The following is a 26192-nucleotide window of genomic DNA, read 5'->3' on the forward strand; positions in this document are numbered from 1 at the left end:
TTTTATTCGTTTTTTCCTGTGAAGCACATTGCATTGCATTCCATGTCTGAAATGTGCTGTATAAATAAAGCTTGATCTTATTTTATTTTTGCGACATGTGGAAGTGTAACCGGTGTGAAATGGCTAGCTAGTTAGCGGTGCTTGCTAGTAGCATTTCAATCGGTGACATCACTCGCTCTGAGACCTTGAAGTAGTTGTTTCCCTTGCTCTGCAAGGGCCGCGGCTTTTGTGGAGCGACGGGTAATGGTGCTTCGAGGGTGACTGTTGTCGATGTGTGCAGAGGGTCCCTGATTCAAGCCCAGGAAGGGGCGAGGAGAGGGACGGAAGCAACACTGTTACAGAAGCTATACCATCCACTAGGTGCAATGTGAGCGCCTATTACCTTCTAGCAGCTGACGGCACGCTAGGGCGATGGGGGATGGTGGATAGGTGTTTAAGGTGCAGAGTCAAGCTCCGAGGCGCATGTGTTCAATCCCAGTCCTAGACAATTGTATTTGTGTGTGTTTTTTAAGCCTTTCCCACACCTTAACATAACCATTTGGAATGAATGCCTAAACCTACATTTTAGTTTCACTTTTGCGGAGTTTGACTAAGAGCCAAGATAAAGCACCACATGATGTAATTATGTTACTGCAGTTACGCCAGGGTTGGCGTTTTATTTGAAAATTGGGCTGTGCAGTTTTCAAAAACATAGCCCTGTCACATGACTACACGGAAATAGGGAAATATAATGAGATGAGGATGAGGGAGAGGGGAGGGGAGAAGCTGTTCTATCTTCATTCTCGCTTACAAAGTAGAATTAACATACACTGTGGATATGTCAACTGGTCTTGAATCCATAGTGTCATCTGAGGATTCCAAAGCCGAAGATAACTTTGTTACAACAGCTGGAAATTGAAGGAGAGGGATCATGCATTCAGGTAGAAATGAATTTCACCAGATAAACTACTATCATTCTTTTAAGAATGTTGTATCTCCCTTCACTTTCTCTCATCTCCTCCCCTTGTTTAATTGTATTTAGAAAGACATGCTGCTTTATTGTTTTAAAGGCACTATGAAGAAATCACTCCGCCATTTCCTGGTTGCTAAAATTCTAATAGCTTGTCCAATTTCAATTTATGTGACAAACAAGCAATTATAGTGTAGATAATCATTGTACCATCTAAACCGCTGTAAATAATATTTTCCGTAACCAAAAATATTGTATTTTCAAATGTTTGAGACTGGTGTACAAAACCAAAAGTAAAAGATGCAAAAACAAATCTTAAGAACGAGAAGCAGCAGAAGTCCTGTCACAGGCACTCTCATGTCCCCTGAAAACCGGAATTTCCTGTTTTTGGCAACTCTGCAAAAACTAATGCCCCTTCTATCCGTATTCCACCTCTACCTTCCCGCTGTACTGACTAAAGCAATGTAATCCAGGCCTATACAACAATTGTGTTAAACATAACATAAACATGCACTAATCTTGCCATGGATTGTTTTCCTACCTTTGAATTCTTTCACCTGCCAATCTGCATAAAACAAATACCAAGTAAATAGAAAACACAGAGCCTACAATTTAAATTGTGTGGAAAATATATGTAAAGCTTTTTTTTTTTACCTCAAAGATTAATGCACATTTGTAATAAACATACTTAGGTAAATATATTGCAAACCAAACTGTAAGAAATGAAGCATGATTGTCACTGTTATGTCATATTACATGGTGATGAATGTTCATGAATTACCTTTAATTCGTTTTTTTGTCTCTGTTGGATGGAAAACATTTAAGTTAGTGTAAAAAGGTGAATAAATTGATTAACACAAAGTAATTCCCTAATACCCAGCTTACACTACATGACTTTCAAAATCGTAACATCGTTGATTCTCTCACATTAAACGACCATCTTTCCTGTAGTTTTTTGTCTTGCCAACGTAGTGGTGCGCACATTATGTGGCACAGACGACGTGTGTGTCGTGAACAACATTAGCGTGAGCAACAATAGTGGAATCGGTGGTTTGCTTCAAAATAAAAGTCCCCCATTAAAACTTACAAAGATTGTGATATCATGTCACAATTGGACTAGAGAAGGCTAAACACTGTTGGAATGTTGTTATATAAATTAAACAAAAGGCTGTACATGTCAATATGCACAATAGGTAGGATAGTGTGGTGATTTCCCAACAGTTAAAGTTCCGCAATAAGAGCTACAACGCTGATATTTTTAAAAACTGTTCACAATTGTGTTCTGTGGGTGTCACTGAGTAGACTGATCAAATCACATCAAATCAAATTGTATTTGTCACATGCGCCAAATACAACAGGTGTAGACCTTACAGTGAAATGCTTACTTCCAAGCCCTTAACCAACAAATAGTCTGGGTAGCCATTTGATTAGCTGTTCAGGAGTCTTATGGCTTGGGGGTAGAAGCCGTTAAGAAGCCTTTTTGGACCTAGTCTTGGTGCTCCGGTACCGCTTGCCGTGCGGTAGCAGAGAGAACAGTCTATGACTAGGGTGGCTGGAGTATTTTACAATTTTTAGGGCCTTCCTCTGACACCGCCTGGTAGAGAGGTCCTGGATGGCAGGAAGCTTGGCCCCAGTGATGTACTGGGCCATACGCACTACCCTCTGTAGTGCCTTGCGGTCGGAGGCCGAGCAGTTGCCATATCAGGTAGGGATGCAACCAGTCAGGATGCTCTCGTTGGTGCAGCTGTAGAACTTTTTGAGGATCTGAGGACCCATGCCACATTTTTTTAGTCTCCTGAGGGTGAATAGGCGTTGTCGTGCCCTCTTCACGACTGTCTTGGTGTGTTTGGACCATGATAGTTTGTTGGTGATGTGGACACCAATGAGCTTGAAGCTCTCAACCTGCTCCACTACAGCCCCGTCGATGAGAATGGGGGCGTGCTCTGTCCTCCTTTTCCTGTAGTCCACAATCATATCCATTGTCTTGATCACATTGAGGGAGAGGTTGTTATTCTGGCACCACACGGCCAGGTCTCTGACCTCCTCCCTATAGGCTGTCTCATCATTGTCGGTGATCAGACCTACCACTGTTGTGTCGTCGGCAAACTTAATGATGGTGTTGGAGTCGTGCCTGGCCATGCAGTCATGGGTGAACAGGGAGTACAGGAGGGGACTGAGCACGCACCCCCTGAGGGGCCCCCGTGTTGAGTATCAGCGTGGCAGATGTGTTGTTACCTACCCTTACCACCTGGGGGCGGCCCGTCAGGAAGTCCAGGATCCAGTTGCAGAGGGAGGTGTTTAGCCCCAGGGTCCTTAGCTTAGTGATGAGCTTTGAGGCCACTATGGTGTTGAAAGCTGAGCTGTAGTCAATGAATAGCATTCTCACGTAGGTGTTCCTTTTGTCCAGGTGGGAAAGGGCAGTGTGGATCAGTTTGGGCGGTATACAAATTGGAGTGGGTCTATGGTTTCTGGGATAATGGTGTTTATGTGAGCCATGACCAGCCTTTCAAAGCACTTCATAGCTACATACATGAGAGCTACGGGTCTGTAGTCATTTAGGGAGGTTACCTTAGTGTTCTTGGGCACAGGGACAATGGTGGTCTGCTTGAAACATGTTGGTATTACAGACTCAGTCAGGGACAGGTTGAAAATGTCAGTGAAGACACTTGCCAGTTGGTCAGCGCATGTTCGGAGTACACATCCTGGTAATCTGTCTGGCCCTGCGGCCTTGTAAATGTTGACCTGTTTAAAGGTCTTACTCAAATCGGCTACGGAGAGCGTGATCACACAGTCGTCCGGAACAGCTGCTGCTCTCATGCATGCTTCAGTGTTGCTTGTCTCGAAGCGATCATATAAATAATTTAGCTCGTCTGGTAGGCTCGTGTCACTGGGCAGCTCGCGGCTGTGCTTCACTTTGTAGTCTATAATAGTTTGTAGGCCCTGCCACATCCGACGAGCGTTGGAGCCGGTGTAGTACGGTTCAATCTTAGTCCAGAATTATATGGATCAACAATCCATAGGTAAGGCTGTACAGTGGAATATTAATGTCAAAACGCACAATAGGCTGACTGGGGAGGTGATTTCCAACGTTATTTAGCATCATCTAGTCCAAATAGGGCATGATTTCACTATTTGTATCCGTTTGCATTACTTTCAATCAGGGACTTTTATTTTGAAGAGGAACAGCCGATTCCACTATTGTTACACCAACACACCATGACAGTTTTTCAGAGACAACCATTATCCTTTACCTCCACTTGCCAGTAGTGTTGTCCTTTGACAAAACCCTTATTACCTAATACATAGAGACGCTCCCCATCCAACCTGACAAACCTTTAGAGCAGGGGTGTCAAACTCATTTTAGCTCAGGGGCCACATGGAGGAAAATCTATTCCCAAGTGGGCCGGACCGGAAAAATCATGGTATATATAACTTAAAAACAACAACTTCAGATAGTTTTCTTTGTTTTAATACGATCAACATACAACATAAAGCTGGAGCCTGAGGACAGTGTGTCCAAAATAGTACAAGCACAACATCACTATTAATCATAAAACACGTCAAGTTTATTTGAAAATTCTAAAGAAAAAGAACACAAATACACAATGCCTCAGTGATTAACAGAACTGTTTCACAGATCACAGAACTATATCAGGGTGTCATTTCTCAGGCAGAAATGTAGATAAAAATAATGAAATCCTGTTCCCCAAACAAGTGCAAGAACCACAGAGTCAATAATAGGTTAAATATACAAATAAAATAAAATCAATTAAAAACAATAGCACATCAACATAAAAACATATAAACATAAATCTGAAAGCGTTGCTCAAACTCCCGTAACAGTCCCGTTATTTTATCTTTGAACCGCTTCATGTCTGCCACATGTTGGGTCGCGCACACATTTTTCAGACAGGGGAAGTGAGCTGCATCACCACCGGCAAGTTGCGTCTCCCACAATGACAGCTTCAACTTGAAAGAACGTATGCTGTCATAATACTGCGTGACAACTTTGTTGCGCCCTTGCAGCTGTTTGTTCAAGTTATTCAGGTACTCTGTAACATCCACCATAAATGCAAGGTCCGGCATCCATTCTGCAGAATGAAATTCTAACACTGGTTTGCCCTTTTCTTCCATGAACTGTTCAATTTCTTCTCGTAAATCAAAGAAACGCCTCAGCACAGCACCTCGGCTTAACCATCTTACCTCAGTGTGGTATGGCAGGCCATAGATGTGGTCTTTCTCTCTGAGAAGGCTGTCAAACTGACGGTGATTCAGGCTTCTGGATCGGATGAAATGAACAGTTTGGATGACCACCTTCATGACGTTATCCATCTTTAATGACTTGCAACACAAAGCCTCCTGGTGCAAAATACAGTGAAAAGTCAAAAAATCACGTCCTCCATTTGCAGATTGCACTTTCTCTCTGAACTTTGTCACAACGCCTGCTTTTTTCCCGATCATTGAGGGCGCACCATCAGTAGCCAGGCTGACAGCGCGGGGCCAGTCCACTCCGACCCTGTCCAGCTCGCCGACGAGTGCGGTAAAAATATCAACTGCTGTCGTTGTATCTGTCATCGGCACCAACTCCACGAACTCCTCGGTGACGGTCAATGTGTCATCAACTCCGCGGATGAAAATGGCCAGTTGTGCAACATCTGTAATGTCCGTGCTTTCATCAATTGCAACCGAAAACGCAATAAATGACTTTACTTTTTGCTTCAACTGGCTGTCCAAATCCACTGAAAGATCGGAAATCCTGTCTGCAACTGTGTTTCTTGTCAGGCTGATATTTGCAAAAGCCTGCCGCTTTTCAGGGCACACAATCTCCACTGCCTTCATCATGCATGTTTTTACAAATTCACCCTCACTAAATGGTTTTGAAGCCACTGCGATTTCATTAGCAATGAGGTAGCTAGCTTTCACTGCAGCGTCACTGATGTCTCGGCTGTGAGTAAACACAGACTGCTGTTTCTTCAGACCCGCCAACAGTTCATTCACCTTCTCTCATCTCCGCTGTCCTTGAAAGTTGTCATATTTGTCGGCATGAAGACTCACATAGTGGCGACGAAGGTTATATTCTTTCAGCACTGCAACATGCTCTGAACACACCAAACATACAGCTTTCCCATTCAATTCCGTGAATAAATAGGATGACTATTTTTCTTGGAACACTCTGCACTCTGCGTCCACTTTTCTCTTTTTTGACAGAGACATATTGGGGCAATGAGGGTGCCAAAGCACATAATGTTAAAAGTAGAAGCCGTAATAAATATTGCGGGCAAAACAAAGTAGCTCATTGGCTGCACGTGTTTGACCTACTTGCTCTGCCCCGGTATAAACAGTTTGCTTGCTTAACACAATTGCTATTGTGCCATCAAGTGGACGCAATTGGAACAGCAGTTTATTTTATTGAAAAATAGCAGCGCATTTTTATACTTTACAAAATTAGTATTCATTATTTTTATTATTATTATTATTATTTTTTTAAATCATCTCGCGGGCCGGACGTTTGACACCCCTGATGTAGATCATCTACTGCCTGAACCGAAACGTCAATCACACAATAAACCAAATGTTTGTTCTATTATGCCACATCAAGGTCCCTCTTCCACATGTTTGCCAAATACAAATTCAGAAATTGTCCATCATGACCTAACAAATAAATGAAATCCATTTCATGCTCAACAGTTTCCTGTGTGTATCAAGAATTGTCCACCACCCAAAGGACATACAGTCTGTGGGAAGCATTGGAGTCAACATGGGCATAAGCATTATGACAATTGTTTTAATTTTATTGGTAAAATATGATACTTTGATACTGTATGTACAGTTGAAGTCGTTTAGTACACTTAGGTTGGAGTCATTAAAACTCGTGATGACATTTCCCTGCATTAAAGTCCCCGGCCACTAGGAGCGCTGCCTCTGAATGAGCATTTTCTTGTTTGCTTATGGCCTTATACAGCTCGTTGAGTGCGGTCTTAGTGCCAGCATCGGTTTGTGGTGGTAAATAGATGGCTACGAAAAATATAGATAAACTCTCTTGGTAAATAGTGTGGTCTACAGCTTATCATGAGAAACTCTACCTCAGGCGAGCAAAACCTTGAGACTCCCTTAATATTAGATTTCGCGCACCAGCTGTTATGGACAAATAGACACAGACCGCCAACCCTTGTCTTACCAGAGGCAGCTGTTCTGTCTTGCCGATGTACGGAAAACCCAGCCTGCTGTATGTTATCCATGTCATCGTTCAGCCACGACTCGGTGAAACATAAGATATTACAGTTTTTAATGTCCCGTTGGTAGGATAGTCTTGAACGGAGCTCATCCAGTTTATTCTCCAATGATTGCACGTTGGCCAATAGGACGGCTGGTTAGAGGCGGGTTACCCACTCGCCGACCAATTCTCACAAGGCACCCGGATCTGCGTCCCCTGTATCGGCGTCTTCTCTTCATGCGAATGACAGGGATTTGGGCCTGGTCCGGTGTCTGCAGTAAATCCTTCGCGTCCGACTTGTTAAATAAAACATCTTCGTCCAGTTCGATGTGAGTAATCAATGTTCTGATATCCAGACGCTCTTTTCAGTCATAAGAGACGGTGGCAGAAACATTATGTACAAAATAAGTTACAAACAATGCAGAAAAAACACACACAATAGCACAGTTGGTTAGGAGCCAGTAAAACGCCAGCCATCTCCTCCAGCGCCATTGAATAATAAGTTGTGATAATGTCATTGTGATGTACTTTATCTTTTATGCAGGGTTGTGTCGGAGGGTGCTGATACTGGTTGCTCTCACAGTACCCATCAGAGGAGCTCAACCTGGTGAGAATGTTTACACTGTTAATTACATTAGTAACTGAAAGGAAACGGTTCCCTGGACACGGTATTAAAAAGTAATTTAATCTGTGTCCAGGAAACTGGCCCTGGGAGTCGAGCACAAATAAGTCTCCCTCTCTTTCTCTCGCCCTCTTTCTCCCCTGTCTCTCCTTCTCCAGCCCCGGAGACGTTCACCTTAACTGTCCCTGATGGTCCAACCTCGACCCTGTCTGGCTCCTCGGTCTCTCTACTCTGTGAAGTCTCACCTCTCTTCAATGCAGAGCCATTGGAGGTGGGCTGGTACCGTTCCAGTAACCTCCACAGTCCTGCCTTGTTGTACAAAGATCACAAGATCCAGGAGGCCCCTGTGGACCCCCAGTATAGGGGCAGGGTGTCTCTAACTGGGGGGCTGGAGAGAGGGAATGTGTCCCTGAGACTGGAGAGGGTCACACAGGAAGACAGGGGGGAGTATATATGCCAAGTCACCAGTGACCAGTGGTATGAAAAGGCCAGTGTCTTCCTCACAGTGAATGGTAAGGGTTATCTCTCAAATTGATGGTGAAACTGTGTATTGTGGTGTCACCCCCAAAGCACCTGATCCTAGATCAGCACTCCTACTCTGAGACACGTTATGGAGTCTTTGGTACCACAGAGTAAAAACAAAAAGGCAACAGCTTCTACCCCCAAGCCATAAGACTCCTGAACTGCTAATCATGGCTACCCGGACTATTTGCACTGCCCCCCCACCCCATCCTTTTTATGCTGCTGCTACTCTGTTAAGTATTTATGCATAGTCACTTTAACTCTACCCACATGTACATATTACCTCAACTACCTCAACTAGCCGGTGCCCCCGCACATTGACTCTGCAACGGTACCCCCCTGTATATATAGCCTCCCTACTGTCACTTTATTTTACTGTATATATAGCCTCCCTACTGTCACTTTATTTTACTTCTGCTCTTTTATTATTATTTTTTTTTTTCTCAACACTTTTTTTGTTGTTGTTTTATTCTTACTTTTTTTATTTAAAATAAATGCACTGTTGGTTAAGGGCTATAAGTAAGCATTTCACTGCAATGTCTGCACCTGTTGTATTCGGCGCATGTGACCAATAAAATTTGATTTGATTTGACATTTGCCACCTCTCAGTTTACAATTGCATTAGGGGTACAGCCAACTACAAACTTCAGCTGACTTTAGCCTTATATAGCCCCGCCCCAAAAAAATAAAACATCTCTGGAAGGGATAGAGGCATCCGTTTAATGTAAACAAAATGGGCAAACCACATTTAAGTAACTTCAAACGAAATAATTGAAAGTTGATTTGAGTTGTTTGGCCATGACATTTAGAAAATGTAATGGATGCCCCTATCACTCCTATTGAATGTTAGCTAGCGGTGGCTATAGTTAGCTGAAGTTTGTCGTGGTCGTTTAAAAGAAAACCAAACCATGGAATACAGTTCTATATCGTGGAGCTCCGCTCCATAGCCATACCCTGCTGCCTAGGCAACGAACAGCCTGAGACAAAATGATGCACACACCTGCAGCCAATAGGAGTACAGGTGTCCCTATAAGAGGGGATGCTTCCCCTCAATCAGCCTCCCTTTATCTTCAGCGACTGGACTAGACTGAAGAAGCCGATAAAAAGACAAGACTCAGGACGAGAAAGCCGTCGCCGATTTCCAAGTCTCGACGTCGTCCTCTAAATGAGCACACCAGGAGTTTTTCCACGCCCAAAAGCACTTTTCAGAGCTCAATGTCGCTGCTCCTCCATGACAACATGTTTTGTGTGCTTAGGATCACAGCATGCTTGGAGTGGCCTCATAGATCCCCCACTATGCGCCAGCTGCGCCCTCCTTTCTTTAAAGGAGAGGAAGCAGCGATGGTCATTTTTTCGGGAGGATATCCCTCTAGAGGACGTGTTATCGGTGCTAGCCTCAGCTTCTGAGGCATCATCTGAGGGCACTGACTCAGGAGATGACAGGAATATTGGGGAGGAAATGGGTATTCTATTGGAACTATCCATTACTCTGACCCAGACGTTTAACACCCCTTTTTCCCTCAGGAAAGTGTGAGGTCATTTACATCCCTGGGTGATGACGACACGGGCTCTGAATTTTCAGCAGGCCCGTCCTACGCCACAGCCTCTCTGCGCTCTGATTTTCCAGGGCTCATTGAGATGGCTGCTAAGCGGCTGGAGATTAAGCTGCCCCCCATTCCATTCAACCCGGAAGTGGACATGATGGAGGGCGGCCCTTACTCTGGCTACTGCTCCGCGTCGTACCCGGCGTCAGACAGCGGCCTCCAGCAGCAAGGGAGCGGGCCCCGCCCCTCCTGCAGCGCAAGAGGTGCCGACCATTCCGCCAGCGAGAGAGGTCATTAAAGCGTCATCCTGGCATCACCCGAAGGGCGGCCAGAAGAGACGCCGTTTATGACATGGCGAGGGGGAGAGAACGGAAGACGGCGCAGCACCTTGTGTGACTGTGCCCACTGTTCCCCCCCCCCACCCTACTGGAGGAAACTGCGTGTTGTGTGTCTAATAAAGAGTTGGCTCCAATTGACTTTGTCACAAGACAGCCCCTTTTCCATGATACACCCGAAACCGTTCAGGTGCCTTTACTCTCTCTCTCTCTCTCTCCTCCTCACCACTCTGAGTGTAGCACAGCCCACTACGGGTGCGTATTTGAGCATACACATGAGGCACGTGTGAATAAGGGAACAAGGCAGACATCTTTGATGAGCCGCCTTGTTATACCTCATAAAAACCTTACACACATAGACTCCTAGGAGTGTTGTGGTACAGGATTCACATAGTAGCCTGCGTACACAGCCAGTTACTGGAACGATGACGCAATCGCTATTGGGAGACGGCGCTCTGACTCAGGCGAGTGCCTCAATCAGTGCAGTTCAGACCCGTGCTGCGTTCACGGAGGGCTGGGACAACGAGGTTACGAGTATAACCAATGTGTCAGCGCCCCCGTTTCTCTCAGAACCCGCTCATGTTTCCTCTCCCTTTCATGAGAGGCCCGCCTTGGGCTGTTCCACCACTTCACTGTCGGGGAACAGCGGCGGCGACGGCCGTAGAGGAATACAGGTCCTTCCTACTGAATGCACCACAGCTTCGCGCTCTTCCGCTTTCTCAGCATTATTGGGAGTGGCAGCGAAGCTGTACCCTCTCCCACTGGCAAGACCGGACGCTGGAGAAGGGTTATGCCATCCAATTTCACCCGATCCCTCCCCATTCAGGGGGGTGGTGGAGATGGTGATGAAAACGCCGGGAAAGGTCACCGCTCTCGTTACAGAGATTACGGAACTTTTGGCGAAGGAGGCGGTCACAGTAGTTCCTCGGGAGCAAAGGAACAGGGGGCTATATTCGCCCTATTTCCTGGTGCCCAAAAAGACGGGGGGAATGAGGCCAATATTGGATCTACGAGTTCTCAACGAGAGTGTAGCCAAACGGCCCTTTCGAATGCTGACGACAAAATGTCTGCTGGAATGTGTGCAGAGGAGAGACTTTTGTACGAGCATAGACCTGAAGGACGCATATTTTCATGTGCCGGTACATCCGCGTCACAGGAAGTTTCTGCGTTTTCGCTTTTCAAGGGGCGGCGTACTAATACATGAGGATGCCATTCGGGTACGCCCTGGCACCTCACACGTTTTCCAAATGTGTGGAGGCGGCAATAGCACGGTTACGTCGTCAGGGGATAAGGGTTTTAGCCTACCTAGACGACTTACTGGTTCTCGCTCCATCAGCAGAGCTGGCGATCACACACACGACACAGACAGTGATTCATCTCACGTGTCTGGGGTTCGCTGTGAAATGGGAAAAAGAGCGCGCCCTGGCCCAGTCATCAGATTGTCTATCTGGGGATACAGCTAGACACTGTAACGATGAGGCCTCGAATTTCGGATCCTCGACGGGCTGCCCTGTTGCTAGCCCTACCAAGGTTTTATCTGAATCACACGGTAAAGGCGCTTTCGGTCATGTCACTCTTGGGTCTCATGTCTACAGCCCGTTCCGCTGAGACTTATGCCAGTAAATGGAATGTTTTTTCACAGTGTTGTGTCACAGAAAATGTGGACTACGTGTGCTGTCAGGTCGAGAGCATACGCTCATTCCTACAGTTCCTATGTGATAAGCAGCGCTCACCCGCCACCATGTAGGTGCTTGCGGCGGCGATTTAGGCTTGTCATGAGGGTTTGGCAGAGACACTGTTTTCAGCCACCCTCTTGTGAAACGTTTTCTATTGGGAACGCGGCGGCTTAGGCCAATGCCTAGAGCCACGCTTCCTCAGTGGGATTTGATTTTGGTGCTCGAAGCGCTCTGCGAGCCACCGTTCGAGCCATTGAATCAAATCCCCCTTAAGATGTTATCTTTGAAGATGACACTGTTGCTCGCTTTGACCACTGCTTAACGTGTCAGTGATTTGTACGCTCTTTCGACGAGACCCGACTGCCTTGCTATTTATGACGATTGAGCAGGACGGTGTTAAGTCTTAACCCGGCATTTATGCCTGAGGTTATTAAGAGCTCATATAGATTACAGATCGTAGAGCTGTGGGCCTTCTCTCCCTTTCACCATGTTGAGAGGAGAGAGGAACGGCTCCATCGCCTGTGCCCAGTGCGCGCCTTGGCGCGCTACGTGGAGCGCAGCGCGGCGATTAGGTCATCGCCTCAGCTGTTTTGTGTGTCACGGTGCGGCTGCACTCGGTAGACCACTTTCTAAACAGCGTCTGTCTCATTGGCTTTGTAAGGCATTGAGACGGCTTATGAGGCTGCAGGGCGGCCATTGCCTCTGGGTAGAAGAGCCCAATCCACTCGTGGAGTAGCGGCTTCTATTACCTTTTTCAGAGGAAGAGGTGTAGAGGATAATTGCGCAGCCGTGTCTTGATTGTCACCGTCTCCTTTTATCTATTTCTACCTGTTAGATATGTCTTCTAACTCTCTGGTTCAGTCTGTACTCAGTGTAGCCGATGGAAGGACTTGAACTAAGAGAAAAAAGATGCAGGACCAGGGGGCAGTGTTCCCATTAGGTCGGCTTTTTTTCTATGAGAGAGCCATGACTCCTGACTGAGGTTATCAGTACAGTAGAGGTAATGTATTGTGACCTGCTCACCAGTGCATAACTGGGTTGGGGCGGAATGATGAGGGAAATAGTGTTTGTAACTTTGTTTACATTACTATTAGACCGGTCATATATATTGACGGAATTGTGACGTCATCTATCTGCATGTTCAGATTAGTATGACTCATGTTCTGGAGTCTACCCACTAATCTTTGGGTTTCCATAGATTGAGTGTGGCGGATTACCGAATACACCGTGTAGAGTGACACTCTGTGTCATTCCATTAGTGATCGGTTTTGTTTTGACAGGATATTGAGACGCCATCTATCTGCTAGTTCAGATTAGTATGGCTCATGTTCTGGATTCTACCCACCAATCTTTGGGGATCCATAGATTGAGTGTGGCGGATTACCGAATACACCGTGTAGAGTGACACTTTGTGTCATTCCATTAGTGGTCGGTTTTGTTTTAACAGGATATTGAGGTACCATCTATCTGCTGGTTCAGATTAGTATGGCTCATATTCTGGTTATCTGCCCACTAGACATTGGCAATGCCATTGGACTAGGTGGGGCGGATTTGTACAGAGGACACAGTATTTTGTGACACAGTGTGTCACAGTACTGTGGGACTTGGTCGCAGCCATTGCTAGGCCCGACCTTTTCAAGTGGGAAGTGTAGGGCTCGGCAGGGAGTACATTTTGGAGCGTTGCGCTCCGCCTTAAACCAATAGGAGCAGAGCTCCCCTATGGGGCGGAGCTCCACGATATAGAACGATAGTTGCCGGAGTTGTAATTCCAGTTCTATGAGTGGAGTGAAGCATAGGACTTAAGGCCCTTCCGACCCTCCAGTCTGAAGATAATTTCTCTGGAGGCTTATTGAGGGGAAGCGTCCCCTCTTATAGGGACACCTGTACTCCTATTGGCTGCAGGTGTGTGCATAATTTTGTCTCAGGCTGTTCGCTGCCTAGGCAGCAGGGTAAACCAATAGGAGCAGAGCTCCTTTATGGGGCTCCGCTCCACTCATAGAACTGGAGTTACAACTCCGGTAACTATAGTTTCTTCTGGCCCATAAACTACTTTCAGAGTCAGGAACCATCTAACACTAAATTGTAAAATACATATCTTGTATTCTTCCAATTTATTCTGTCATTCTATCTGTGTCTTAATAGTTGTTGCTTGTCCCCCCTTATCTGTCCATCAGTGACAGGTAGTGAACCAGTTCTCTCTGTAGCTGAAGGACGAAGAGGAGGACGTCAGGTGAACGTTACCTGTTCATCAGAGGGATGGTCACCACAACCTACACTCACCTGGAGAAACAAAGCGGGGACAGAGATCAGAAATGGACAAGTACTCAACACTCCAGGTTATTGCAGAGACTAGTCTGGATCATTACTGCAACTATCTACGGCTGTTTGTGTCTGTCTGTCTGTGAATAAGTGTGTATATCCCCCCCATGCTCTCTGTTTCAGATCCTCAGGGCCTGGTGAGTGTGAGTAGTTGGCTGCTGTATTCTCCCTCAGACTCCGATTGGCTCTCCTGTACAGTCTCTCTGTCTGAGGAGGTGAAGAAGGAGAGTAGAATCCTGCCCAGAGCTCCAACGGAGTGTGAGAATCTCAGAAATCTTAATCAGTATCTCATCATTTAATATCTTAGTCAACTTAACACAATAAGTTAAATAAACCCACAAACCAGTCAACAACAAAAAACTTGGACCTGTTGTGAAATGGACCTTGGGCTTTCCTACACGGACACCTACCTGAATAAATTAATTCTTAAAAGATAGAGAATTGGTCTGAACGGACCCAAGGACAACCAGACCCGGTCTGATCCAATCTGAGGGGAGCAGCAAAATAACTTAACTGGAGCTGTTAAAGCGCGATGGAGAGAGAAACGGAGCCACTATAGCAGGGGGAGGGGCTGTGTGCGTGTGCGTGTGCGTGTGCGTGTGCGTGTGTGTGTGTGTGTGTGTGTGTGTGTGTGTGTGTGTGTGTGTGTGTGTGTGTGTGTGTGGGTGTGTGGGTGTGTGGGTGTGTGGGTGTGTGTGTGTGTGAGTAATGCGGGTCCAGGCAGGGAGAGAGAGAGAAAAACAGCAACCAAGCCGACTCGCACTAGTTAGACTAACTTCTAGCTGCCATAGATCTTGGTCATTGTAGTCTATCCTTCTCATTTACCTTTTAATTCCGTCATTTTAATTCCATATTCCATTAATTAGATATGATCAACAGGTAACTGACACAATAAAGAACACTTCAGTAAATGAGGGATACAAAGTATATTGAAAGCAGATGCTTCCACATGTGTGATTCCTGAGTTAATTAATCCTTAAGAGTTGATTGACGCAACATAATACAAAAATACCAATCAAAATCCGTCTGTTTAAGATAGAGATCGTTTTTTTGTATTGGCTGCGTCTCAATCCACTACATACGCAAATGCAATGGAAAGTGGTAAACTAATACTCTATGGAAAGATGAGACTCTCACAAACACGATGTTGTTCTCCGTCTTGCTCTACGACTCCCACAAGCTCCACGGGACTCGTCTGAAGTCGGTATCATTGAAGTGCCAACTTCTGTGTGTCGCGTTCGAACCGTTTGGGCTACAAACTAATATGACCACTATATGGAAAGATGAGGCTCTCACAAACACAATGGTCTTCTCAGTTTGTACGACCCCCACAAGTGTCACGGGACTCATCTGAAGGTAACCCGGTAGTGGTTTAAAAAATGAATGAAAGTATGGAAGTAATAACATTTTCTCTTTGGGCCTGTGTTTGCAATGTATCCAATTTTAGTTTGTGTGGTTGTTGGTTTAGCTTTCTGTAACTTTGTAGCCAGTACGGTCTGCATGTGTATGCGCTTGTTGCGTCATGATTGCAAGGTGTCCCAATATCTTTTCCAACTGTCCCGTTATCTGGTTTTAATGTCCATTCTAGAATGCCCTTCTAGCCAATAAGAAACAGGTATTCAACAATGTTGCTTTCTTATATATCCTAGATATAGTACAGACATGTCAAAACCTTATTCCTTATGATAAATGTTTTTGACTGTCTGTTTTGCCATTTATGAATGTGTTATTCAATGCAGTTCTATGGAAGCAGGTAGCCTAGCGGTTAAGAGCGTTGAGCCAGTAACCGAAAGGTCGCTGGTTCAAATCCCGAGCCGACAAGGTGAAAAATCTGTTGATGTGCCCTTGAGCATGGCACTTAAACCTAATTGCTCCCGTAAGTCGCTCTGGATAAGAGCGTCTGCTAAATGACTAAAATGCAAATGGACTATAGTAGTAAATGCCAAATCCAATATTTTATCAAATCGTCTTTTTTTTCATACCTAAAGGGTCTTAAAATTCAAATTCAAATAGCAAAATGATCCATGGTATGACCATCTCCATGGTATGACCATGTTAGATCTCAGAAAAGATCAAATTGTGAACCCGCGACCCAAATTTATCACATAAAATGTATATGTCATATCTCACAATTGATTGGACTTCCCCAATTTAGTATTACTAGGTGGTACCCCAGTGGTCTCTGTTGCTGAAGCAAGAGGAGGAGGAAGTCAGGTGAACGTTACCTGTTCATCAGAGGGATGGTCACCACAACCTACACTCACCTGGAGAAACAAAGCGGGGACAGAGATCAGAAATGGACAAGAAGTACTCAACACTCCAGGTTATTGCAGACACTAGTCTGGATCATTACTGCAACTATGTACGGCTGTTTGTGTCTCTCTGTCTGTGAATAAGTGTGTATATCCCCCCCTTGCTCTCTGTTTCAGATCCTCAGGGCTTGGTGAGTGTGAGTAGTTGGCTGCTGTATTCTCCCTCAGACTCCGATTGGCTCTCCTGTACAGTCTCTCTGTCTGAGGAGATGAAGAAGGAGAGTAGAATCCTGCCCAGAGCTTCAACGAAGAGTGAGAATCTCAGAAATCTTAATCAGTATCTCATCATTTAATATCTTAGTCAACTTAACACAATAAGTTAATTATACCCACAAACCAGTCAACAACAAAAAACTTGGTCCTGTTGTGAAATGGACCTTGGGCTGAGGGAAGCAGCAAAAAAAGTATTTACAAGAACCTATGTCATTAACTGGAGCTGTAAAAAAGCGCGATGGAGAGAGAAACGGAGCCGCTCTAGCAGGGGGAGGGGCTGTGTGTGTGTGTGTGTGTGTGTGTGTGTGTGTGTGTGTGTGTGTGTGTGTGTGTGTGTGTGTGTGTGTGTGTGTGAGTAATGCGGGTCCAGGCAGGGAGAGAAAGAGAGAAACAGCAACCAAGCCGACTCGCACTAGTTAGACTAACTTCTAGCTGCCATAGATCCTGGTCAATGTAGTCTATCCTTCTCATTTACCTTTTAATTCCGTCATTTTAATTCCATATTCCATTAATTAGATATGATCAACAGGTAACTGACACAATAAAGAACACTTCAGTAAATGAGGGATACAAAGTATATTGAAAGCAGGTGCTTCCACATGTGTGATCCTGAGTTAATTCATCCTTAAGAGTTGATTGACGCAACATAATAAAAAAAGACCAATCAAAATCTGTCTGTTTAAGATAGAGATCGTTTTTTTGTATTGGCTGCGTCTCAATCCACTACATACGCAAATGCAATGGAAAGTGGCAAACTAATACTCTATGGAAAGATAAGACTCTCACAAACATGATGTTGTTCTCCGTCTTGCTCTACGACTCCCACAAGCTCCACGGGACTCGTCTGAAGGTAACCCGGTAGTGGTTTAAAAAATGAATGAAAGTATGGAAGTAATAACATTTTCTCTTTGGACCTGTGTTTGCAATGTATCCAATTTTAGTTTGTGTGGTTGTTGGTTTAGCTTTCTGTAACTTTGTAGCCAGTATGGTCTGCATGTGTATGCGCTTGTTGCATCATGATTGCATGGTGTCCCAATATCTTTTCCAACTGTCCCGTTATCTGGTTTTAATGTCCATTCTAGAATGCCCTTCTAGCCAATAAGAAACGGGTATTCAACAATGTTGCTTTCTTATATATCCTAGATATAGTACAGATATGTCAAAACCGTATTCCTTATGATAAATGTTTTTGACTGTCTGTTTTGCCATTTATGAATGTGTTATTCAATGCAGTTCTATGGAAGCAGGTAGCCTAGCGGTTAAGAGCGTTGAGCCAGTAACCGAAAGGTCGCTGGTTCAAATCCCGAGCCGACAAGGTGAAAAATCTGTTGATGTGCCCTTAAACCTAATTGCTCCCATAAGTCGCTCTGGATAAGAGCGTCTGCTACATGACTAAAATGCAAATGGACTATAGTAGTAAATGCCAAATCCAATATTTTATCAAATCGTCTTTTTTTTTCATACCTAAAGGGTCTTAAAATTCAAATTCAAATAGCAAAATGATCCATGGTATGACCATCTCCATGGTATGACCATGTTAGATCTCAGAAAAGATCAAATTGTGAACCCGCGACCCAAATTTATCACATAAAATGTATATGTCATATCTCACAATTGATTGGACTTCCCCAATTTAGTATTTTCACTGTGACAGAATGTTTATTTTTTTTCTAGATTTCCGTTTTTCCACAGTTCTATCTAGCGCTGCAGTGAGTGGGGGGCTGCATAACCCTGTGGCATAGCTTTCACTCTAGCTCTCCCTGAGTGAGAGAGGTCTGCACATTGACAGACAGTCCAACAACGAGTTCGAGGGGTTTAGGAACTTAGACACATTTTCGAAATGTGTCATTATTGACCTTTAAGACACTTTGTCGGTGTTTCCTTTATTATGGCAATTACCTGTATCTCCTAACTTGCTTGCCACACGGGGAGGCTCTTTTACTATAGTGATGCTTTTGATGACTTGTGATTGGCCGGCAACAACAGCAAGCTTCACGCACCACTTTAGTGAAAAGCAAGACATTTTCACTCTCTCTCTACGTCACCAGTCGCGTTCGGGTCTGTACAGGTCCTTACGGGCAAATCGGTTATAATTACAAATACCAGAGACCCATGACAACTAGGTCCAACCCGACCTTTCGGGTACAGGTGGACTGGTGAAGACTTCTAACATGTTGTCTCGAGTTACTATATCTACCAAAAGACAAGATCATAAACTTGGAAAATAAGACTCACTTCAGATTTTAAATACAGATTTCTTTAAATGTAAAATGTTTAATGGTTTGATAAATCCTTGTATAGGTCATTGGAGTCTTGGAGCCTTCATCACAACTCCGATTATTTTACTGCTAGTCTTTACTGTCATTGGGCTCTTCATCTGGAACAAAAAAACTGGTATGTCAACAAGCTAACACATATTCAATTAAATGTGAACAGTCTATGCAGACGGTATTAAGTGTTGTCTAATCATTTAGGGGCAAATCTTAACTTCCACTTAAGTAAAATGTTCACTTAGTCATGCATAGATGTCAATTGGAGACTTTGTGAAAATTCAACTTAAGTGAAAGTTAGGATTTGACGCTTTATAATATTAGGTTTGATGATAACATTGAAAATATCCCTGATATAATACAATACATTTTAACAAAGTAATATTGCATGACCTACCTATATTAATATTAGTTTTATTTTATTTCAGATAAAACAGAGTCTACTGAGAGGCCAGGTATTACTTCTATATGTTTTACTATTGTGTGTATTTCTACACATTTGATAACATGATTTTAACATATGTGGTTTCTTTTTTTTGTAACATCTTCTTTTAATAGAAGAAACAGCTCTTTTCGCAGGTACATTTTGTTTATTATTTAATTATATTTTTATTTAACATTGCTAAGGTAACTTGACTGAGCATTTATTGTGTTTTGTAGTGAAGATTATGTTTGTTGATTATTTGATGTAAAAATTGTATATACTGTATATCTACAGTACATTAGCTAAATAATATGTGTCACTTAATTAGAAATTAATTAAAATACGTTTAGAAGTAAACTCAGTAAGGTGGTGTTCAAATTAAATAGATTTTCTATTTTCAAATGTTTTTTCTTTCTATGACACTCTGTTTCTAATACATCTCCAGGTGAAGTAGGTAAAAGTCAAGTGCCAAATGAAGGTACTGTTCCATTAAAGAGTCTTTAATTGAAACAATAACAAAGTGTTCACCCCACCTCTGTTTTCGTTAAAAGCTAAGGCTTGGGCCTGTATAAATGTAACCACTCTCAAATTCATACACAGACCTACGGATGCAAGGACTGACCATCCATGATATCAAAATTGTAGTTTTAACCTTGCCTGGAAACCCGACGTTGAGTTGCACTGAATTGTACTAAGGGCAGAAATGAGCGTTTGAATCAGGAACGTTTCCTCTCATGACCTCTACAAGCCAGAATGTAGAATAAAAATATATTTTAACGTACTTTACCACATTACGGTTGTCCATGCGGTTGGCCCTTTTGGCAGTAGAAATGTGAGACAACACATCCACAGGAAATTACTTTCCAGCTGAAATAATAAATACAGATATTATATAAATGTTCTAAAGCAAAAAATATACACAAGTAATACATTATCTGATGAAATTGCTTTAGAAAAGGAGCACAAGATAGGGATGTCCTCTCTCCCCCCTCCTGTTTGCACTGGCAATTGAACCACTTGCAGAAACAATTAGACATGAGTCAGACCCAAAGATAACTGGTATCAGTATTGGTAAACATGAATATAAACTAAACTTATTTGCAGATGATCTCCTGATATACCTGACCAATATAGAAAACTCAATGCCCCCCTTGCTAAAAATATTTACAGAATACTCTAAAATCTTAGGATATAAAATGAATGTGAAAAAAAAGAAACAGAATAATGGCAAAGGGAAAACAAATTACTCATGATCTACAGCAATCCCTTAAGTGGACCACAAAAAATATAAAACACTTACTTTTAATAAGTGACAACAAACAACAATGATATAAAAATAACTTTATTTTATTACTCAAAAATATGAGAGCAGATCTAATTAAATGGAATAATCTTCCCATAAATCTTACAGGTAGAATTAACCTCTTCAGAATGGCATGGCTCCCAAAGTTTGGATATTTATTCTTGGTAATATCAATTACCCCACTGAAGACATTCTTTAAAAAGTATACTCGGTCATAACAGACTTTGTATGGGCAAATAAAGCTCATAGAATAAAAAAGAAAGATTAACATCTTCCTTAGTCTGAGGGAGGTTTTAACCTTCTAGACTTGGAATTGTATCAACTCGACACCCAAGGATTTTACTTTACATATAATTAAATGCACTAGAGGAACAATGGGTACATATTGAAGATAAGCATGCTCATCCCCAGAATCTTTTCCATGTCTATTTTCAAAGGATAAAGCTAAGAACATTAACAACTTCATAGTTAAGAACACTATAACAACATGGAAGAAAATATATCACTCCCGAAAAACACAACCATATGGATAGCTTTTAAGAATTCGCCTATAAATTGGTATACATGGAAAACTAAAGGCATAGAAATCGTAAATAAATTAGGAAATAAATGTATTTCCATGACAGAATTAGAAAGCCATTTTTGACTGACCAATGTAGATATTTTCAAATACATGCAACTTAAAAGTTTCATTTCAGAACATTTTGATTTGAAATCTTTTGGACATCAGAGCAATCTTGAGGGAATCCTATTTGAGTCAGTAAAGGATATTCACAATATACACTACCGGTCAAAAGTTTTAGAACACCTACTCATTCAAGGGTTTTTCTTTATTTTTACTGTTTTCTACATTGTAGAATAATAGTGAAGACATCAAAACTATGAAATAACACATTTGGAATCATGTAGTAACCAAAAAAGTGTTAAACAAATCAAAATATATTTTATATTTGAGATTCTTCAAATAGCCACCCTTTGCCTTGACAGCTTTGCACACGCTTGGCATTATCTCAACCAGCTTCATGAGGTAGTCACCTGGAATGCATTTCAATTAACAGGTGTGCCGTCTTAAAAGTTAATTTGTGGAATTTCTTTACTTCTTAATGCGTTTGAGACAATCAGTTGTGTTGTGACAAAGTAGGGGGTATACAGAAGATAGCCCTATTTGGTAAAAGACCAAGTCCATATTATGGCAAGAACAGCTCAAATAAGCAAAGAGAAATGACAGTCCATTACTTTAAGACATGAAGTTCAGTCAATACGGAACATTTCAAGAACTTTGAAAGTTTCTTCAAGTGCAGTCGCAAAAACCACCAAGTGCTATGATGAAACTGGCTCCCATGAGGACCGCCACTGGAATGCTGCAGAGGATAAGTTCATTAGAGATACCAGCCTCAGAAATTGCTGCCCAAATAAATGCTTCACAGAGTTCAAGTAACATGCACATCTCAACATCAACTGTTCAGAGGAGTCTGTGTGAATCAGGCCTTCATGGTCGAATTGCTGCAAAGAAACCACTACTAAAGGACACCAATAATAAGAAGAGACTTGCTTGGGCCAAGAAACACGCGCAATGGACATTAGACCGGTGGAAATTTGTCCTTTGGTCTGTTGTCCAAATTGGAGATTTTTGGTTCCAACCGCCGTGTCTTTGTGAGACGCGTGTGGGTGAACAGATGATCTCTGCATGTGTATTTCCCACCGTAAATCATGGAGGAGGAGGTGTTATGGTGTGGTGACACTGTCTGTGATTTATTTGGAATTCAAGGCACACTTAACCAGCATGGCTACCATAGCATTCTGCAGCGATACACCATCCCATCTGGTTTGGGCTTAGTGGGACTATCATATGTTTTTCAACAGGACAATGACCCAACACACCTCCAGGCTGTGTAAGGGCTATTTGACCAAGAAGGAGAGTGATGAAGTGCTGCATCAGATGACCTGGCCTCCACAATCCCCCGACCTCAACCCAATTGAGATGGTTTGGGATGAGTCGATCCGCAGAGTGAAGGAAAAGCAGCCAACAAGTGCTTAGCATATGCGGGAACTCCTTCAAGACTGTTGTAAAAGCATTCCAGGTGAAGCTGGTTAAGAGAATGCCAAGAGTGTACAAAGCTGTCATCAAGGCAAAGGGTGGCTATTTGAAGAATCTCTAAAATGTGTTTAACACTTTTTTGGTTACTACATGATTCCTTATGTGTTATTTCATAGTTTTGATGTCTTCACTATTATTCTACAATGTAGAAAATTGTAAAAATAAAGAAAAATCCTTGAATGAGTAGGTGTTCTAAAACTTTTGACCGGTACTGTAGGTAAGATATACAATACCTTGCAGAAAGCCTTTCCAACTGACAATCTCTTAGAAAAAAAATATAGACTATTGGAACCAAGATTGAAAAATAACTGATATTGGCACACGATGGAGAGAATGTTGGAACACAACTAACAAAATTACAGTTAAAACTGTACGCTTAATCCAGTATAAACTATATTGTTTATTATATATGTTTTGTATTGTAAAAAAAAAAAATAGGAAAGTATAATTACATCAACTTTTCAAAGCGCTGGTAGTGCTTTTCAGATCACCTGAAGCATGCGCAGAACCATGTAAACACGTGCACGGCAAGTATGCATGCGTCTCGTGCATGTATTTTTATCTTGTGCGCATGCTTCAGGTGATCGAAATCTCAAAGCACTACCAGCGCTTTGAAAAGTTGATGTAATTATAGTTTCCCGTAGATATATTGTCTCAAATTCCTACCGCCAAAAGGACCAACCTCACGGACAACCGGTAAAGTACGTTTAAATATACATTTATTCAACATTCTGGCTTGTAGAGGTCATGAGAGGAAACGTTCCTGATTCAAACGCTCATTTCTGCCCGAAGCAGAATTCAATGGAATTCAACGTCGGGTTTCCAGGGAAGTTTTAACCGTGTTTTGAGGCTTTACAGTGTTTGTTTACATTTACATTGTTTAAAAACATTGGAGTAAGTCTTATATTTTGGTCTCTGATGTGGTAAGACAGTTGAACTAAGCTCATGAGGCATTTATAAGTTATAGTCTTCAAGAATCAATGGGTATATATCATTCATTTATAAGTCAAAAAATGAATGTAGCAGCTAAGGATTTAACTCAATGAGTAATGTATCATGCGTCGATCATATAGATCAATCAATATGGTTGATTTAGTTTATTATTGATACATAATATATGTCAATAATCATATGTTTTTCTCATGCAGAATGTGGTATGCAAACTGCCAAGGAAACAACTACACAGAAAGATGTAAATGTACCAAAAGGTAGATTTATATTGACATACCTTTTCATTATTGAATGTTTTTTTTCTAGGTTTTTAGAACTTATTCACCCCACAAGCACAGTCATTCAGGGTTATTAGCATTTATTGAACACCCATAAGACGAAAAGGAACCCAATGTCTATTTTCAGTTGATAAGATTAGTGGATACATATTTATCTGATTTGATTTGTTCATTTACAGCATGGGGCGAAGTGAAAAGATTCAAAGGTAGGACACATGATCAAAGAACTAACATAATATCATTACATGGCTGTACCTTCATCAAGTTACATCCATATCAGCAAACCATGTGAGTGAATGAATTCACCAAATCTTATTCTCTTTTTTTAGTGGAAATCACTCTGGACGCAAAGTCTGCTCACCCTAACCTAGACGTGTATGCAAGTAAAAGGAAGGTTTTTTATAAGAAGTCAAAAGTAACTGATGTTCCCATGGCTCTTCATGTCTTTAGTGGGGACAGATTCTGCTCCGGACAGTTATACTGGGAAGTGAGGGTGAGGGAAGATAATATTTTGAAGAAAGAGAAACAGTCATGGTATGTTGGTGTAGCCACATACGAAGCCACTCAGTCAAGGGCTGTTGTCCCCTTAACCCCTGAGAACGGTTTCTGGGTTGTTACATATGAAAAAGGAAAAGGTTATTATGTCCCTGATGACCCTCAAATGCCAGTATCTGGAAATGGAAGCCCTTTCATATTATTAGACCTACCAGAATCTGAAAAAGCAATTCTTACAACACTTGGAGTGTTCTTAGATTGTGACCGACAGATGCTTTCCTTTTATGATGCTGAATCAAAGGCACATCTGTACAGTTTCTTTAACGTTGTGTCATCTAAAGGATTCTTCGCTGTATTCAGCCCTGGGTTACGTGACAACTATCCCTTAACAATTAAATGACTCTAGATGAGAAAGGTTAAGACATGCCACAATAATGGATTTTGTTTTAGACGCACAGAGTTGATATAAAAGCCTATTATAACACTCTTAGACACTCTCAGAGAATACAAAGACATACATTTTATACTTGAAATGTAGGTTGAACTTGAAATGTTATTCAGTTTCAAAATGGCATGAATATTGAATGTTTTTCTTTCCTTCTTTAAAAAAAAAATCATTTGAAGTACACATTTTTTGAAAATGATTTATAGTTCTCTACCTGTAGTGAGATCTTCTGTAATAAATATCCAAAACATTCTGAATTCTGTATTCAATGTTGACATAATATATCCTGATATTAAATAAATGTAATCAGTTTATGGAAACCAGAACTAACTTAATTCACATTGAGGGTAAAAGGCTATAAAATATTGACCATCATGGACTCAAACAGGTCAGCTGTCATATCAGGCTATTTTGTATTCCAGTACACTACCTCTACTCAGTGGTCTTTTAATGCACCGTACAGTGTGGACCATGATGACACAATATGAAAAGGCTGGGTTACGTGACACCCATCCCTTAACAGTTAAATGACTCTAGATGAGAAAGGTTAAGACATTCCACAATAATGGATTTAGTTTTAGACGCACAGAGTTGATATAAAAGCCTATTATAACACTCTTAGACACACTCAGATAATACAAAGACATACATTTTATACTTGAAATGTAGGTTGAACTTGAAATGTTATTCAGTTTCAAAATGGCATGAATATTGAATGTTTTTCTTTCCTTCTTTAAAAAAAAAATCATTTGAAGTACAACTTTTTTGAAAATGATTTATAGTTCTCTACCTGTAGTGAGATCTTCTGTAATAAATATCCAAAACATTCTGAATTCTGTATTCAATGTTGACATAATATATCCTGATATTAAATAAATGTAATCAGTTTATGGAAACCAGAACTAACTTAATTCACATTGAGGGTAAAAGGCTATAAAATATTGACCATCATGGACTCAAACAGGTCAGCTGTCATATCAGGCTATTTTGTATTCCAGTACACTACCTCTACTCAGTGGTCTTTTAATGCACCGTACAGTGTGGACCATGATGACACACAATATGAAAAGGCTTCCATAGGAGACTGCATCTCTTCGTATTTTTCCACTATTGGAATGCAGGGTTTAAGACATCTCCACCTTCTAGTCTTCACTTTATAAATTAAACATGACAAATTCAGTGTGTGTGTGTGTGTGTGTGTGTGTGTGTGTGTGTGTGTGTG

At 42.1% G+C, this 26192-nt stretch overlaps 1 protein-coding gene across 1 annotated transcript; it reads left to right on the forward strand.

The window, feature by feature from the left end:
* Positions 1 to 711: 711 nt before the first annotated feature.
* On the forward strand, positions 712 to 25798 carry LOC311112530 (butyrophilin subfamily 1 member A1-like). The gene is made up of 14 exons (XM_084155667.1): positions 712 to 920; positions 7708 to 7770; positions 7944 to 8297; positions 14037 to 14198; positions 14305 to 14439; positions 16337 to 16504; positions 16611 to 16745; positions 19008 to 19100; positions 19405 to 19431; positions 19535 to 19555; positions 19846 to 19878; positions 23950 to 24009; positions 24210 to 24236; positions 24360 to 25798. The coding sequence occupies exons 1-14, from the start codon at positions 911 to 913 to the stop codon at positions 24923 to 24925; spliced, it is 1854 nt and encodes a 617-aa protein (XP_084011793.1). The 5' UTR covers positions 712 to 910; the 3' UTR covers positions 24926 to 25798.
* The last annotated feature ends 394 nt before the right edge of the window (positions 25799 to 26192 follow it).

Source organism: Coregonus lavaretus (genome assembly GCF_964263955.1).
Source record: "Coregonus lavaretus genome assembly, chromosome: 38".
NCBI classification, from domain to species: domain Eukaryota; kingdom Metazoa; phylum Chordata; class Actinopteri; order Salmoniformes; family Salmonidae; genus Coregonus; species Coregonus lavaretus.